At 43.4% G+C, this 15860-nt stretch overlaps 1 protein-coding gene across 1 annotated transcript in view; it reads left to right on the top strand.

Moving 5' to 3' along the window:
• The window catches only part of TECRL (trans-2,3-enoyl-CoA reductase-like), a 57794-nt gene that overhangs the window by 6134 nt on the left and 35800 nt on the right, over positions 1–15860 (top strand). The window contains exon 2 of the mRNA XM_009705634.1: positions 8898–8949. Within this exon, the coding sequence (XP_009703936.1) occupies positions 8898–8949 (52 nt within the window). The remainder of the gene's footprint in view (positions 1–8897; positions 8950–15860) is intronic.

Genomic DNA, 15860 nt, shown 5'->3' with positions numbered 1-15860 from the left:
CTTCTTCCCCCAGCTTTACACACTGAGCATGACGCCATACGGTATGGGACATCCCTTGGGTCATCGGGGTCAGCTGTCCTGGCCGTGTCCCCTCCCAGCCCCTTGTGCCCCCCCAGCCTCCTTGCTGGTGGGGTGGGGTGAGAGGCAGAAAAGGTCTTGACTCAGCAATAACGAAAACATCCCTCTGTTTCCAGCATAAATTCAAAACACAGCCCCATACCAGCTACTGTGAAGACAGTAAACCCTACCCCAGCCAAAACCAGTACACCCCAGCAATACTGGTGAAGGAACACAGACACAAAACCAGCTCGCTGTAGGCTCATTGCTATGGAAATCCTCTTTTTTACTTCCTTTCGGAAGGAGGATTTCATGGTGCCTTGTGTCTTTTACTGCATGCTTTCGCAGCATCCAGCACAATGGGGACCTGGTCCCTGCCGAGAGGAACTGCAAGAAAATACTTTACATTTACAAACATATTATAAAGTCTATGCGCTTTCTTGCCTGTAAGAATTGAATCTTTTGCCTATCTCCCAGTGCTGGAGGTGATGACAGTAGTATTTTCTTCCTCAGTTATTAGTTACACTTGGTAAAGTAGGTAAACATATTCAAATTCTGTTGAAGCAATGCATTACACTCATTTCTTCCTGCTCTACTAGAAATTCACATCATTTTAATGTCAACATAGCTACAGATAGTTTCAGATGAAAAGAGGCAAGTAGACATATTAATTTCTGCTTGCTCTTTGCCGTCATCACTCTTATTTCAATATGGCTTTTTAAATGGAATAGCTGGAGAAATGGCCTTTGATTTATCTCGCAGAGAGAGACCGGGGAGGGGAGAAGCTGGTAACTTTTGGGCATTTAACATTTGTAAAGGGATAATTTAAAGAATTATGGAAGCTCCTACAGAAGACTAATGCTTCAGCTGATACTAATTTTCAAAGCTTAGAAGTGCCTTTAAACGACAGGTTTTATACATCTCTTATTTTAGATAGAAAAGTCGAAGCCTGGAGGGAAGAAAGAAAGAAAGAGTGAAATATAATAAATGATCCCAAAAGTTAAAGCTTGATTCAAAGTTCAGTGAAAACAAGAGAATCAATTCTTGACACACCGCCGGTGCTCCAGCTTTTTGTGAACATCAACTGTCCTGGCCAACAGCAAAAGCCAGCGATGCTACCCGAGCAGCGAACATTGCCAAAAACGTTATCTGGCGAGACAGATTCCCAGCCAGGGTGAAAACGTCCTCTTTCCCAACAAAGTTATGACATTTTACCCCAGCTGCACATTTGCCTTATTGCATCAAAGATAATTCACAGATTATTGCAAATTATGAATGTACTGGAGCAATGTAAGACCATAGGGAGCTGTAGGTGTTTTATTAGTCTAATAGTTAATCAGCACAACCCAGGATGGAAATTTAGGTGTATAATGGCATCTCAATATAGGCATTATCGTAGCATTAAAATACTCCTGCTCGTGATCTATTGGTCCATCAGAACACGCTTCAGGTTCGTTCTGTAATCAGACCCGTGATTCTTCACATAATACCTGAGCCCAAATATCTAGCAGTATATATTAATGCTATCACGATAACATACCTGCATACATTTAAACAATTTTGGATTAAAAAAACTCCTTAAAATGCAAGCTTTCCTTTTTTACTACATACAGCTCTTGTGCTACAAAAGAACAAATTGTGGCAGTCAGAGAATCTGTACCAGGAGTACAGCGAGCATCTCTTCACGCACTTGGTATTGTGAAAAGTACGTCGATGTCTAACTGACCTGATGATGTCTGACTGTTCTCATATATCGCCCTCATTTGCCATTCCCTTCTGCTTCTCAGCTTCCTGCTTCCCCAGTGTCTTCCCCCGTGGAAATGTCATAGGAGACAGGGAAGGGATATGGGACAGCTGGAAAGGCTTTGAGGTCCTTTATTAGTAGAAACTAAGGCTTGATTAGCCCTGCTACTCATAGAACCACTTGTTTTGCCCGTAGATGTTCTTCGGTGAATTTGCTTTTGAGTTGGTTGATCTCACTCTTGCTTTTGGTTTTCATACAGTCCCCCAAAGAGTTTGTGACGACCATCCTGTGCTAGGTATTGGTTGAGTTTCTTGGGTGCACTGCTTGATTTTAAACGTTAGCAGTCTACATAGGTATAAAAAACCAAACATAAACCTCTACAGCCATTTGATAAAAAGGGAAGGCAAATTCAGAGAGATTTCACAGCTAAGCTATATAGACTCATAGAATCGTTGTGGTTGGAAGAGACCTCAAAGATGATCAAGTCCAATTGTCCACTCAATGCCACCATGCCCACTAAACCATGTCTCGAAGCGCCACGTCTAAATTTAATCTGTGCTAGGACTGGCAATCAAAATCCAAAAAAACCCCCCGAACTTCACTTTTTTCCTGAGAAGAATTGGTCAAAACTAGTTTGTGGGGTTTTTTTTTGTGTGTGTGTGTTTTCTTTAGCGAATACCCCAAATGTTGTTTTCTTTGCAAATTACAGTGAAAAAAAAATAGTCTTCAATTTTTAATGAGGTGGAATTTGGGAAAGATTGTATTACAAATTAATTTTGGAATATTTAAATCTGTTATGACACAATTAATATTTCATTTGGAGTGCAATTTCTTTTACTATTTAAGAGTGCATTTATTTGAATATTATTTCCTATTGGGTTATTTTCCATGGCACGACAGCCATGTGTTACATTATTTGACACTATCATGAGTGATGTGTCATAAAATAATGCAAAAGTAATACAAGGTCCATACTGATAAGAAAGAAAAAGAAATGAAAATAACACAAGATGAATTTTCAGCACGTTCCTGAAGCAGGATTTAAAAAACAAAAAACCAAAAAACAAACAAAAACCCAAACTATTTTTTATTTAGTTTTTAAAATTTGAAGTCCATATAAATTTACACATCCAGAGTTTTGCCAGAGCAATTCCGTTTCCCTGGTGGAAAAGTGTTGACAGAGGCTCCCTGACCAGTTCTGCTGTCCAGCTCTCCAGGTGAACAGAGCAACCTCACGCAGTTCCCTTCAACAGAAGGTCGGAAGGCGCGGAGGCGTGCCAGTTCTAGCCAGATTTGCTCACAAATAGGAGAATGTGGCGACTTCTGTAAATTGAGGGATGGCCTGCGTGCCTTCTCTCTGCTAATGGATTGCATTCTCTTTATTTCCACTCTCATCTTTAGCAGAGGGAGAAAAAGCTCTTTGTGGTGTCTGACACTTTTTCAGAAAATTTCTTGCACAGGAGAGGATTATTTTTTTTAAATCTAAGTGCCCAGCTAGCAGTACAAAACCAATATAACATCTTTAGAGACAAACTTGGCTAGCGTAAATGGCCATGACCGCAGCCACCAAGCATGTGGTTATGTGTATTCTTAGATAATTTGACCCAGAGTCAGCTGGATTATCTCATACGCCAATATTCATGTGACCACATAATAATCTAGGAGATTATTATCTACTCACGTACACTGGAACCGACTTGAGCTAAAACCATAGTTCTGAATATCTCCAGTTTCTGGAAAAGCTGGTTTGAGATCAGAGCTAGCTGTTTGGTAGGCAGTTCTACCGAGTAAAATATTAAATTCTATATAAAGCCTTCGTATAGTTGCTGACAACACTTGTCTATATGTAGTTACTTCTGTCTCATTTCCACGGTGAGCTCATCTATTTATATCTCTTTGGACACCACCAACACACTGGTTCACCAAACTAAGAGAGCAGTGTGGGACACACTGAGGGAGGTTACCGTAAAACAATACCCAATTTTTAATACTGTCTTTGAAAAGTCACAATGAGAAAAAGTAATCTGATCTAGAAGCTAAATTCACAAAACACGGAGATCAATTAGAACAGGTGCTTTCCTGATGAACTTTCTGTGAAACGCTGCTGGTTCCTAACATCACGGTATGGTCCCAAAGCAAGGGCAGGGTGCAAAAGCAGTAATGACGAAATATTTGTTGACTGCTGAATTTAGAAATTACCTGGCTTTCCCGTTATCTGTTTTGGGGTCAGATCCTTAGCCGCAATAAGCTGATGCCACCCTTTTGAACAAATTTACCCTGGCTGAAGATGGGGCCGTCTGTGGTTTACGGCCAGCTGGAGCGGCAAAATTTCTGAATTTCTGCAGTTATGGAAGATGAGTGCCTGTTGGAAAGTAGGTGACTCCGCAGTGCAGGGGTACTGACATGGCACAAAGAGAAAAAAATATCCAAAGGGACGTGTTGAATGAAAGATCACTTATTTGCTAAAATTCTATTATTCAAATCCTTATTGATATTCTGCTAACCTCCAACCCCTAAAATAATTCTTTAGTGCAAGAACTGTGTGATGCAAATACGTACAGATCACCAGACTTGTTACAATTCCTTGACTTATAAACGTGAAAGAGGTATGAAAGTGGATAACTATCCGATTAGCTTGCACTCACAAAAGGCAGTATTAAGTTCCCATAATATCTTCCACTTAGTGCTCTTCCTTGAGTCATAGCCTAACTTACTAATACGGTATATTAAATCTTAAAAAGAAATGTGATGCTTTGTGCATTGCTGCACAAAGGAAGGATAGAAGTGGAATGGATGACCCAGAAGGTCCTTTTATTCTTGAATTCCTAAAAAACTGAAAAGTTGCCTCGAATGGAAAATTGAAAGTATCTTTGCTATGAAGGTACAGGTAAAACAGGATTTGAGGTTTTTAAATCATCCTTTTCTGAATGAAAAGTGTAATGAATGCAACCCACACCTGTAAAACCTGCATTTCTTCATAATACTTTTTTGTGCAGAAAAAGTAGTCTTGAACCTTACACATGATAGCAAGTTACTAGTAAGTTAACTATATTTAAAATCTGGTGTTAGACTACGAGTTAAGAAGTTGGAGGGAAAGCTGGCTTGACCACCATATCAGAAGGTATGTGCCAAGTAAAAGATGTTTTTACAGTGAAATTTGTCTCATTTTAAATAAACTAAGGGTGGTCTTTCACTGCATTTTCCCTTTGCATATTTGAAAAGTGCTGAAATAGAGGAAAAAAAGAAGAATGTAACACTTTCAGGAATAATTTAAAAGAATAAAAGGAGAGTAAGACTAATAATTACAGTGAAATGTTCCAGGGGGTTTTATTCAGTTAGCACAAAGGGTAATAAGAGCAGATGCTGTTCCAGTCCTTACAATTCTTTAGCTCGTATTGATGTACAATGAAAAGAACAAAAGATAATTAATGGTCTACGAAGAGGACACTCTTAGTAGCAAGCTGATGTCTCAGCATCCATCTTCACATTGATCAATAATAGAAACTATAACTTCACCGGTTGTTTCATGAGGTCTTCAAAAAAAAAAAAAGGACACAGAATTATCAAGATCATAAAAAAATGTATTTCATTCTTTTGTGGCTATAGCCTCATTACTCTGCCTGGGAAAGGACACTGCGATTCCTCTCTGTCATAGCCCACGCGGAAGAGGGAAGCCATTTGTGTTATTTTTCGACTTGCGATCCCTGTAGTTCGTCTCAAGCGGGAAGGTCCTTCTCTGAGCCAACTGGCCCATAAACCAAACGTTTTCCTGCCCTCCCACCTGGATGTGTGCTCCAGTCCATCCCCGGGCACCGGCAGCCCGTACGGTGTGGTGCCACGCGGCGCTGCCAGACCGCGACTAACCAGCCAAGTACGTGCTCTGCCTGGGCCTGAGCTGGCGGGATTTAAACCAGCTCTAGCCTAAAGCAGCTTGGATGCACTCAGGCACAGCAGTGCTCTTGCTAATGAGCTCTGCCTCTCTCGTCGGTGGGGTACAGACCACGGTCCCCCACCCCAGCTGCGGCTACGGGGCTCAAGGACCAGCTTTGGAGGTAGGGGAGGTGGTGGCTGATGGTTCACATCACCCCACCTGCATACCGGTTCCTCTGCTGCAGCAGGCCATTGTAAGCACGGATCCTGGCAGGCACTCGGTAACTTTTAAATACCTAAGGCACGTGAATGGTTCTATAGGTAGATCTAAAACACAAGCTTAGGCTAAATTTTTTGATAGCTAAAGTTAGGTGACATGAATCCCCATGGCTGGCACAGCAAGATTTAGAGGGGAGAAAGCACTGGAAGCCTCAGGCTGAAAAATGGGAGAGGGATGTAAAGGCAGAGCTGCTAAGAAGGGCTGGACTGGAAATTTTGCACTGGTTGAAAGCAGCGCTGCCCTGAAGTCGACCCAGACTCAGGAGTGCAGGAGGTGGAGACCATGGGCTCTGTTTTGAGCTGGCACTGCTCTCTGAGTGTGCTAAGCTTAACAGTCTTTCAGCTTCCCTTAATCAGATGATCAGCTCTCCAGAGCACAGGCTGGCTTTGGCTACCCAGGACCGGGCGACCCATGTTCCTTACCAGAAGACGCTGATCTCCTGTAGGGATGCAGGCCCTGCAGTAACACGGCTTATACTGTATTTAGAAAGCCAAATCATCCTCCATCACATCGGAAAAGACCATCCCTGTCCTTGAGCTGGCAATGCCAGCTCTGAAAACCTGCACACCTGCCCTGCGCTAGGACACACGACAGATTTTGGTCTGCAGTCTTGCGTGCCGTGTAGTCATTGCCAGCTAACAGCACTTGCATCCCTATCTGAGGGAGTCTGGGCTCCAGACCTCACAGGTGTGAGCTTACAAGGTGTGAGAAAGCAATTTCAGATATTTTTAGAGGTTTTGAAAACATAAAACCTATCTCCCATGTTCAAGTCCACAGCGGTTGTACACATTACAAGAAAAGGCAGATGTAGACTATGGGAGATGTGCTCTTTTACTGGATGTTGTGTGGAATGGCTTAAGTGCAATGAACACCGATAAAATGTTTTCTTTCCTTTCTGAACCAAGAAAGATAAGATGGCTTCTGCTATTGTTCCTTGTAGCTGGGAAGAAAAGGGACTCAGCTGGCATCAGGAACTCCAAGGGCAATGTCCCTGTTCAACATGGTTTGGGTGCAATACAGACCTTGGTCATCTCAGGGAAGGGGTACATCCCTGGTTCAAGGAACCCAGCCCTTGATTTGGGTGGAATTGGCATCCCTTAGCAGGCGCATGAGAGAGACAAGTCAGGGTTTAAGTAGAGGTTCACTTACGGCAGTTTCTGCAAATAAGGGTTTTTCCAATGCCTAATAAAACCCTCTGTAATTGAGGAAAAGAAAGTGTTCTCATCTAAACGCAAAGAAAAAGCTAGGAAAAATCTGAACTTTACATACCATTTAGCACAGGTATCATTTTACAGCTTTAGATCATTGAAGTCTGAATTGAGCTCTCTGCCTGTTCATATTATTACTGGAAATGGGTTGGCTTACTCCTAAGCACTAATGGCACGTATACTGTGTATTTGGGGGGGTGTCAAATTATGTAAAAGGAAAACTTTTCTCTCTCTACTGATTTATTGGTTTAGAGTCAGCAATTTTATTTTCTCACATCAGTATTTCTGCAAACAGTCTTTTTGGCAAAACAACCTATGTTAAGGTGCTGACTGATCTCTACTAGCAGAATTTCTTATGTTCTTCCCTATTTTTTTGCATGGTTATTGTCACAATTCACTAGTATCACCCATAAGTAAAATAGATAAATATCACTAATTACATTTGGAAGAAGTGGGGCTACAGGCTAAAGATGATGCCAAGATCCAAGCAAGGCTCAGTAAGTTGATTAATGCTTAAGTATACAAGTGCTAACTAATGCAATGAAACAGGAATTGGATTGCCCGGCAAACCCCATAGAAATCTTGAGATGGGAAGAGACAGACAAGCTTCTGCAGAGCAGAACTGTTGGGTTGCTATGTAACTCCCAAGGAGGCTATGTCCGGACACAGCCACATTCTGCTTAGACCGAGGGAAGCTGGAGATGGGGTGAACCAGGTGATGAGTGTCCAGCCATGGAAAATGATGCCATGGCTGTTTCTCTACCTCAACCCAAAGAAATTCTGCTGCTCCTCAAGATTTCGCTATACGTCACCATCACTTGATGCTAGTGTTAGCCTGTGCTACACGGGTGCCTAAAGTCTCCAGGGAAAGTGGTTTTTTCTGCGTTCTGCTGTCCGGCTGCAGCAATGAGGTCTTTCGCTAGAGCCAAACCAGATCCCCATAGTTAAGACACAGTTCAATTCACTCCTCAGTCTCTGTGCGTAAATGAACAATACAGAATATTAAATCAGCATTAACTACAAAGGGATGGTCTTGTTAAGACCAGACCCTTACAGCTCTTGCTGCCTCGATCTCAAGCTCAACATACTGCTTCCTGAAGTGTTCCATTGCCTTTCCTTGTAAATGCAAGGTACTTTGGAGTCTTTCGCTCTAGTGAATTCTATGTGTCTCAGATACTTTGCACAAAGCGTATTAAAAAATCAATATACGTAATAAAATAGAGCCTAAAAGGCCTCCAAATTGCCAGTTAACACTGTGACACCTGAATTGCTTCAGTGCACAAGAACAACAGCACGCAGAAGCAAACTCGTTTCAGGCAGAAAGGACAGAACCTGCCACCTTTGCTACTAGCCCCTCAGGAAAACCCTTCCATGTCTCTAAGAGACGTGCCCCAGCATGCTCGAACATAACTTTAAAGCTGACCCTTCAAGTTGTCCCACTGGTTTGATCTTGGGGGCAGTTATTGCCTCAAGCAGGGCCAGCAGCTTTCCCTCTTGACCCTTGGGATTTTACCCTTCCATTATCCAAGCAGAGGTGGTCCTGGTAATGTGTAAATCAAATGTGGACAATCCTTCATAACATATCAACACGTGAGAACAAATTTGCTGATTTGCTTCATTACTGCCTAAGGAACTTACAGACAAATTGAATCATCTCTTCATTAGAGGAGGAGAGAATGGATCCCAGGGTGAAGAAGACAGAAAAATTAATCTGCTTGCATTCTGTTTTCTTTTCCAGGTACCTCCATCATCTACCCTTCTTGATGTGAAACACAAATTTCACAAAGCATGTAAGTACTATGGCTAGCAGGCTGGAGGCATGGTTAGAGGCCTTTCAGCTTGGAGAAACTGTCAAATTTATTTTTCATGAAATCTCACGTGAAAGCTGAGACTGGCTTGACAGTTCCAGTGCTAAATAAGAGCAGTGTTTGGACTCAGGTTCTACTGTAGCTATTGCAGATGTGAGAGGCTGGAAGGAGAGGACTGCATAATTTATCACTGCCAGGTTATGAGAGCCAATGCTTTTCTATCTTCTTTCTAACATTACACAGTGTCAATTCAAGACCACAACTGCATTTGCACTCCCAGTGTTATATTAGATAAGCTTCGATAACATTAGACTGCTTCAAGCTGGCCATGAGCAGACCATGTAGACCAAACAACTACTGTAGCAGGGAACTCGAGCGCAGAGTGATTAAATGACTTCTCTGGGATCGTGCAGGCAATCTGACCGACTTCCCAATTGACTCAGTCATGTCCAGTCCCTTAATGGTCAGCGCAACCTCCCTTTCAGGGCAACCTCTCTTTCAAAAGTACCACTTTTTTGTTTTTCATACCCATGAGGAAGGGAAAAAGTAGTGGGGGAGAGGGTAATTTTTGCATGTACAGATTGCAGATATGGACCTTGTACATGAGAAGAGATGAGAGCAATCATCTTGAAAATCCCTCTTTTCTTCCTGCCAGAGAACAGAGCAGTTTTGCTGGGTGCTTCCTTTCGGTCTCCTCCTCGCCACAAGTCTCCAGCCGTCGCCGGAGGGCGGTGGTTGGAAAGGTGGGAGAAAGAGCCATGAAAGCAGCCAAGTGCCGAAGTTTGATGGCATTTACCTTTATCCACTGAATTGCTGGTCAAGATTTTGGGGACTGAGGTCAAACATACCTGACACCTACAGGACGTGTATGTGTGTACGGTGTGCCTTGAGTTCTGAAATGCTAAAATACGGCTGTATCCGTGTTTGTAGAGATCCCAACTGTGCCAGTCTTGCTCCTAGACTGAGAAACGCTTCTCCCACTCCTACCTGTGGGCCTGTGGGACATAAGGTGCTACTTGTGATGAGGACTGGTAACCTTGAGTGTCAGTCCCATTTGAGATATGCAGGTCTACGCAAGGCCTATTAACTTGAACTGGACTTCTTGTACCTGCCGAGGTATTTAGCTGAGCAGAAAAAAGTGCAACAAGAATTGAGGGTTGGAAGTGCAGGTCAGAGAAACTCAAATTAGGAATGAGGTATTTGGTTCCAAGAGGCAGGACGGTTTACTGTTGGAGTAAGCATCTTAGATGATGGGCTTTCATTATTTTTACAAAAAAAAAGGAGTGTATTAAACTAAAGGCTAGATGTCTTTTGCAGGAAAAAAAAAGGGGGTTAGTCAGATACTAATACTCTGAGTTCAGGGTAGGGTAAGTAGAAGAAATATTATGCTTCTCCTCTGTCCTTAGAATTTTATAAAACAGTGAAGCTGAAGGCTTCTGCGGTTGTGCAAAGGTTCGGTTGATGAAGTAAAAAGCCATTGATGTGACTGCTCTAAAACTACTTGTTTCCACTCCTGTAAGGGCTTGTAAAATGCAAAATGGTAAAAGTTCAAAAACCCCACAGCTGAATATGAAAAGACTGAGTGCATAAGTTTTAATATTTCAATAAGAGTATCTCCTCCCATCAGTTTGTGAAATGCAGTGCATTTCTGCCTAGACTCTCTTAAATCAATTGAAACTGGATTTATATTGATGCAGCTTAAATCAGTTGAATATCACTGGCACAGAGGTTTATGCCAATTTAATCGTAATGAGGTTTTTAATGGATTTGGGATAAAATGGTGCAAGTCTGTGTATAAGCCGTTTTAATGGCACCTGATTTCATATTTAGAGGTATCTTACTCCTCAAATGCTCCCAGTGATGTAAGTGGAGCTGAGTATAAAGGAAGACAGTAAGCAATACAACAAAGCACGGTGCAAATCGTGAACTGAAACTCTGACAGTACAGCATTTTACAGCACATGGAAGGGCTGGCATGTGCCTTCAATGCTTTTTTTTCCGTTCTCAATTTTTTACGTCAGTTCCTCCTGTTCCCGAGAGTACACCGTATCAGTGCCCCGCGTCCTTTCTTCCCATTCCAGCTCATTGCTTTGATCTCTCTTTTCCAGTTCAGCCTGGATGTTGTTGTCTCATGAGGTTCAGCTAATAGAATACAGTTCTTTTAGGCAAGAGCTGAGAAGGGGCTGAAGCCGATCGGTGGATGCCTTTGGTTAGCACGCTATTTTGTACTAGCTCATGCACTCATTTCTGTCATTTCGGGTGTGCCAGACTCGCACGTTCCCCTATAATCTCTTGCTAAAACACCCTCCTACGCACACCCCCTTACAGTCTCCCTGTCTTCATGCATTCCCCTTTGATCAGCCATGCAATTAAGCTTTCTGCTCAGCTGGTATCTTGTCAGCCCTTCGGTGAGAGGAACCCCTGTGTGGCAATTTCACAAGCATCGTCTCTGTCACTGAGCAGTTTTCGCTGCCCGATTCAAGAAAGGAGGAAAAAGCCTGAATTACGAATTGTAGCACAGGAAGCTGTTAATCATTAAAATACAAGAAATGAGATTCAAGCAACACGTTACATGTTATTGCTAAGTAGTTTCTAAGTCAGACAAATATTAGTTTGGAGCTGTGTTTATATGAAAGGCAGAATATGGACTTAGAAGTCCAGGAACAAATACTGAAATACTCCTCAGCCCTCACTTCAGCAAAATTATCTCTACCGAAACAACCCCAGCAAAACCTAACCCTGTGCTTTCGGAGGGATTGAGTCCGGGCGGTGGGGGCAATGCCGGTTTTATCACTGGAGATTTGGGGATCCACGAGCTCTTTAGTGGAGAACAACCACTTAAGACAGACTGCCATTTCTGGGGGAATTCAAAGTTTTTCTCCAGACTGAAGGTGGCTGTTTTGAATCGGCCCCTGGCCGCTGTAGCCCCTGCCCCTGGCAGGGATGGGCAGCACCACCCAGGGTCAGCACCGATCAGCATTTTCCCCCTTGCAGCCTTCCAGCCATCAGCTCTACAGGGGCTTTCTGTAACAAATGCTAGATCCAGGCTGTCATGCTTAATAGCAAACATCACACCTGCCCACCATGAATCTGTCTAAGCCTTTTTAAACCTACTTACAGTTTTGACCACAGCAAAATCCGCTGGGAAGGAGTTCCACAATAGAAGTATGTTGCGGACAAATGTCTACACTTCTGCTGCTTGATATTTTCTGCCTGAAATTGAGTGGCAGCCGAGGGCCTGGGTGTTCCTGGCCATCACACTCTATTATCGAAGGCATGGTCAAAGAAGCCTCTATCAAATTGGTGCTGTGCACTAGGTGACTTTACTACTATTTTCCTCATTCCTTTGGCTACGTAGCAGAGATAAAACCAAGCCAAAAACTAAGTGTATAAGAAGGACGCCTCTTGTCTCATTTTCTCAATTGCTTATAATGAGTTAGGTACCTGGCATTTTCTTTATTGGTAAAGATTATGTTTTCAATGGAAAAAGAAATACCTTGTAGGCTAAACTTCACAAGCTCTTGTCCTTGGCAATAACTCTTCACCTTTAATTTATTTTTATCTTTGCAAAACGTATCGGACTGCTGGGGGAGGAAATCTTCCAGACAGAAAATGAAAAACTGTAATAACGATGCTAATTCAAGTATCACATAACTAAAATAAAATACCTCTAGAACAGGTAATATAGTGAAGTCAGTGATCGTTAAATATTTTCAAGGTTACTGCACAAAAGTTGCTGAAAAAGCTCTTGAAAGAAGAGGAAGAACAGAAAGGAGAGGGGGGAAATAAGATCCCAGCAGGACTGTAACAAACTCAGGGATGCAACCTCCTGCGCAAGGAAGTAGCACAACTAAAGCTACTCTTTGAAGTCGGAAGAGTGAGCGTAGGGAGGCCAGAAGTTGCCCTTTAGGCAGAAGGAGCAGGCAGGGAAGGAAGGGCAGATGGGCAGAAGCCTGGCGACGGGTGAAGGAAAAAAGGACGTTAAAGAGAGAACTGAAAGCATCATGTGCAGAGCATCCCGGTCTGCAGAGGGAAATGAGGTGCTCAAGGAATAAGGAACATTACAAGCTGCCAGCTGTCCCAATAAAATACTAACTCCTAATCCTTCAGCTCCAAAATTGCAGGTCCCTCCATCTAAGCTAACAGATGTTACATAGGGCATTTAAAATAAGCAACGTCAATGAAAGTAAATCATTAAGAAAGAAATTGTCAGTAGATGGCACTCAAGAATAAACAGCATCATGTTGGGACACTACGAAACTTTAGAAGTCTGCTATGCCATTTTACAACTGCTTCTTACAGGTATTTCTACAGCGATCCTAAGAGTTATGTTCCCTGGAAAACCACTGAGATATTTTCTGTTGCTTTCCTCCAGAGGGAGGACAAGGAGAAAGCCAGTGTAAAACCTTCTTCGTGGAGGGGACCGATCTTGCTTTTAGCTTGCTCCTTGCAGGCTGTAGGGCAGTGTCTAGGATGCATTTATCTGCCAGGTTGTACCTACTGCTCTCATCCGCTGTGTTCCCCAGAAGCCACAGGAGAAGAGGCAACCCCTTAGATGTCACCACCCTGCACAAAGCCAAGATCAGAGGCTCCTGTGCAGGCCCTTCCAACACGTCTTTTCAGCCAGGACATCAAACACTCCCACTGACTTCCAAGTGCCTTCAGTAAGGTCTTTACTGCCTCATGCAAGGAGACAGCATCGCAGAGGACGAACATAAGCAGAAGTACCATATCACACAATTCTATTCCAGCTGCACGGGAGGCCAGTGCGTATTCTCCCTCCTTCCCTTTTCAGAACGACCTCCAGCTCACTCCTCCCCACAGTTGCCTCTCAGTACTGCTGAGCTCAGCCGGTGCTGAGCAGCTGGAAGGAGAGCCGTATTTTAAAACCAACAGGTTCTTGTTCGCCTGAAACCCCAAGGAGGTCTTCAAAACACAGAACAGTGAGAGCCAAGCTGGCCTGGTGAAGAGCAAAGAGAAGAATCTCTCATTGCTCAGAAATCACAAGGCAAGCCTTGTGAGAGGAGCTTAAGGCACACGAGATACTAAAACTAATCCTTTAGCGGAGGAGGTCCTCTTTCTTTTTTCCTTTCCAAAAAGTCCGCTAAGGGTTTTCACACTCGGAATCTGCGACTTTCCTGTTTTTAATGACATCTGAGAGCTAGGGCTTAAGGAATAACTCCACATTTTGCCAGGTCTGTGCTAAAACACAAGAGCTGGATGCAAAGCTCCTGCTGCAAAGGACGACTGTTCGTGCTGCATCACGTAATTCCCTTCCAGAGACTGGCTGTGATGTTAAACTGCAAGGCTCAGAGAGGTGAGAAAGGATGCTGTGGGGATTAGTCATTAAGAGCAGTACCAGGGAGAATGGTGACTGTTAAGCCAATGCCTTGCCTACCAGCTCTCCATAATCAGGACTGTGATAACACAGGCTTGCCGAGGACCTGCAGTTCCTCTGATTTCTCCACACTGTCTATTACAGCTGGATTCTCAGGTTGAAGAAAGTTAATGAAATCTGTCAATTTTGATGCCTGGAGAGCCTTGTGTGCCCGATGAATACACCTGCTGGGGACTCAGACAAGCTGAATTATGCTATTTATGGCTCTCCTAGGCTGACTTCATAGTCTTGGCCTGTCAATCAATCAGGAGCCCTTCATGTGTCTCACAAACCAAAGAGACCCAAATAAGTTATATCTAGGGCATAGAGCTTTCCAGAGGGATCTTTCCTCTGCCCTATATTAGGAGATCAGGCTTTGAAAAAGCCCACATTTTTGAAAGAGGGCTCCAATCTGATCCTGCCATGAGTCGCCTTGAGCTGGATGCACTCCCCGGACAGAAAGGCAGCTACAAAATCTATGGCTTTTTAAAAATCTCAAGCTCCTTCCTCCCTGTTTTATCCTAAGTAGTTCACGCTAGCCCAGAGTAACATCTCGAATCCATATATGAATGAGTTTTCAAAGGGCCAGGCAATACCGAAGAGTGTTACGTCCCCAGTGCAGATTCGCAGAGCGCATTGGGTTGGCAGTCACATCCGACTATCGTTTTCAATAAATTGTCCCCTCTCTGCATTCATAACAACTCAATTGGAAATTAACAGTGAAGGCGAATCAGTAGGGACGGACAGTTATTGCAAATGGGCACTAAGAAGTACAGTGATTTCATCTGGGTAAATTGCTCATTCATCTGTGTTGACTTTGTAAATGAAAATGGCTAGATTAGGAGGAAACATGATGATACTTATTTCATCTTATATTTTTAATTTATTTTTCTTTTGTCTTAGTCATGCAGCAGATAGCAATAGAACACTAGTTTAGGATGAATTTCAGTATCCCTCAAATGACACAATTCTAAGCTCTTTTTACTTCTCTATGCCTGTCAACACAACCCACTTTATTAGAAACTCCTTGAATTTCTTGTCACTGCCACAGTGAGGCTTGTATAGACTTCAGTTCTTTACTTGTTGTTTCGCAAGGCTAAGCACAAAGTAAGCAACAGCTCCCGCCCCAAAATCCAAACCCGTCGCTACCGTCTTCGTCCCCAGCTCACACGCAGAGATCTAATCCGTGAGGAAATTTCTTCCTTCCTCTGCACCGCGTGCGTGTCAGAACAGAGACCTAAATCCTTGTCTTGGCATGCTGCGTTAGCCACAAGGCCAGCCTGGTCGGCAAGCTTCATTTCTGATCTGTGCAGGAAGAAGTATCATCCCTTGGTACTCGGCGCTGGTGAGGCCACACCTCGAGTGCTGTGTTCAGTTCTGGACGCCTCACCACAAGAAGGACCTTGAGGGGCTGGAGCGAGTCCAGGGAAGGGCAACGAAGGTGGGGAAGGGTCTGGAGCACAAGTCTGGTGGGGAGCGGCTGAGGGAGCTGGGGGGGTTTGGTCTGGAGAAGAGGA

Source organism: Cariama cristata, unplaced genomic scaffold, assembly GCF_000690535.1.
Source record: "Cariama cristata isolate BGI_N322 unplaced genomic scaffold, ASM69053v1 scaffold9598, whole genome shotgun sequence".
Classification (NCBI taxonomy): domain Eukaryota; kingdom Metazoa; phylum Chordata; class Aves; order Cariamiformes; family Cariamidae; genus Cariama; species Cariama cristata.
This window is presented reverse-complemented; position numbering and strand designations above follow the sequence as displayed.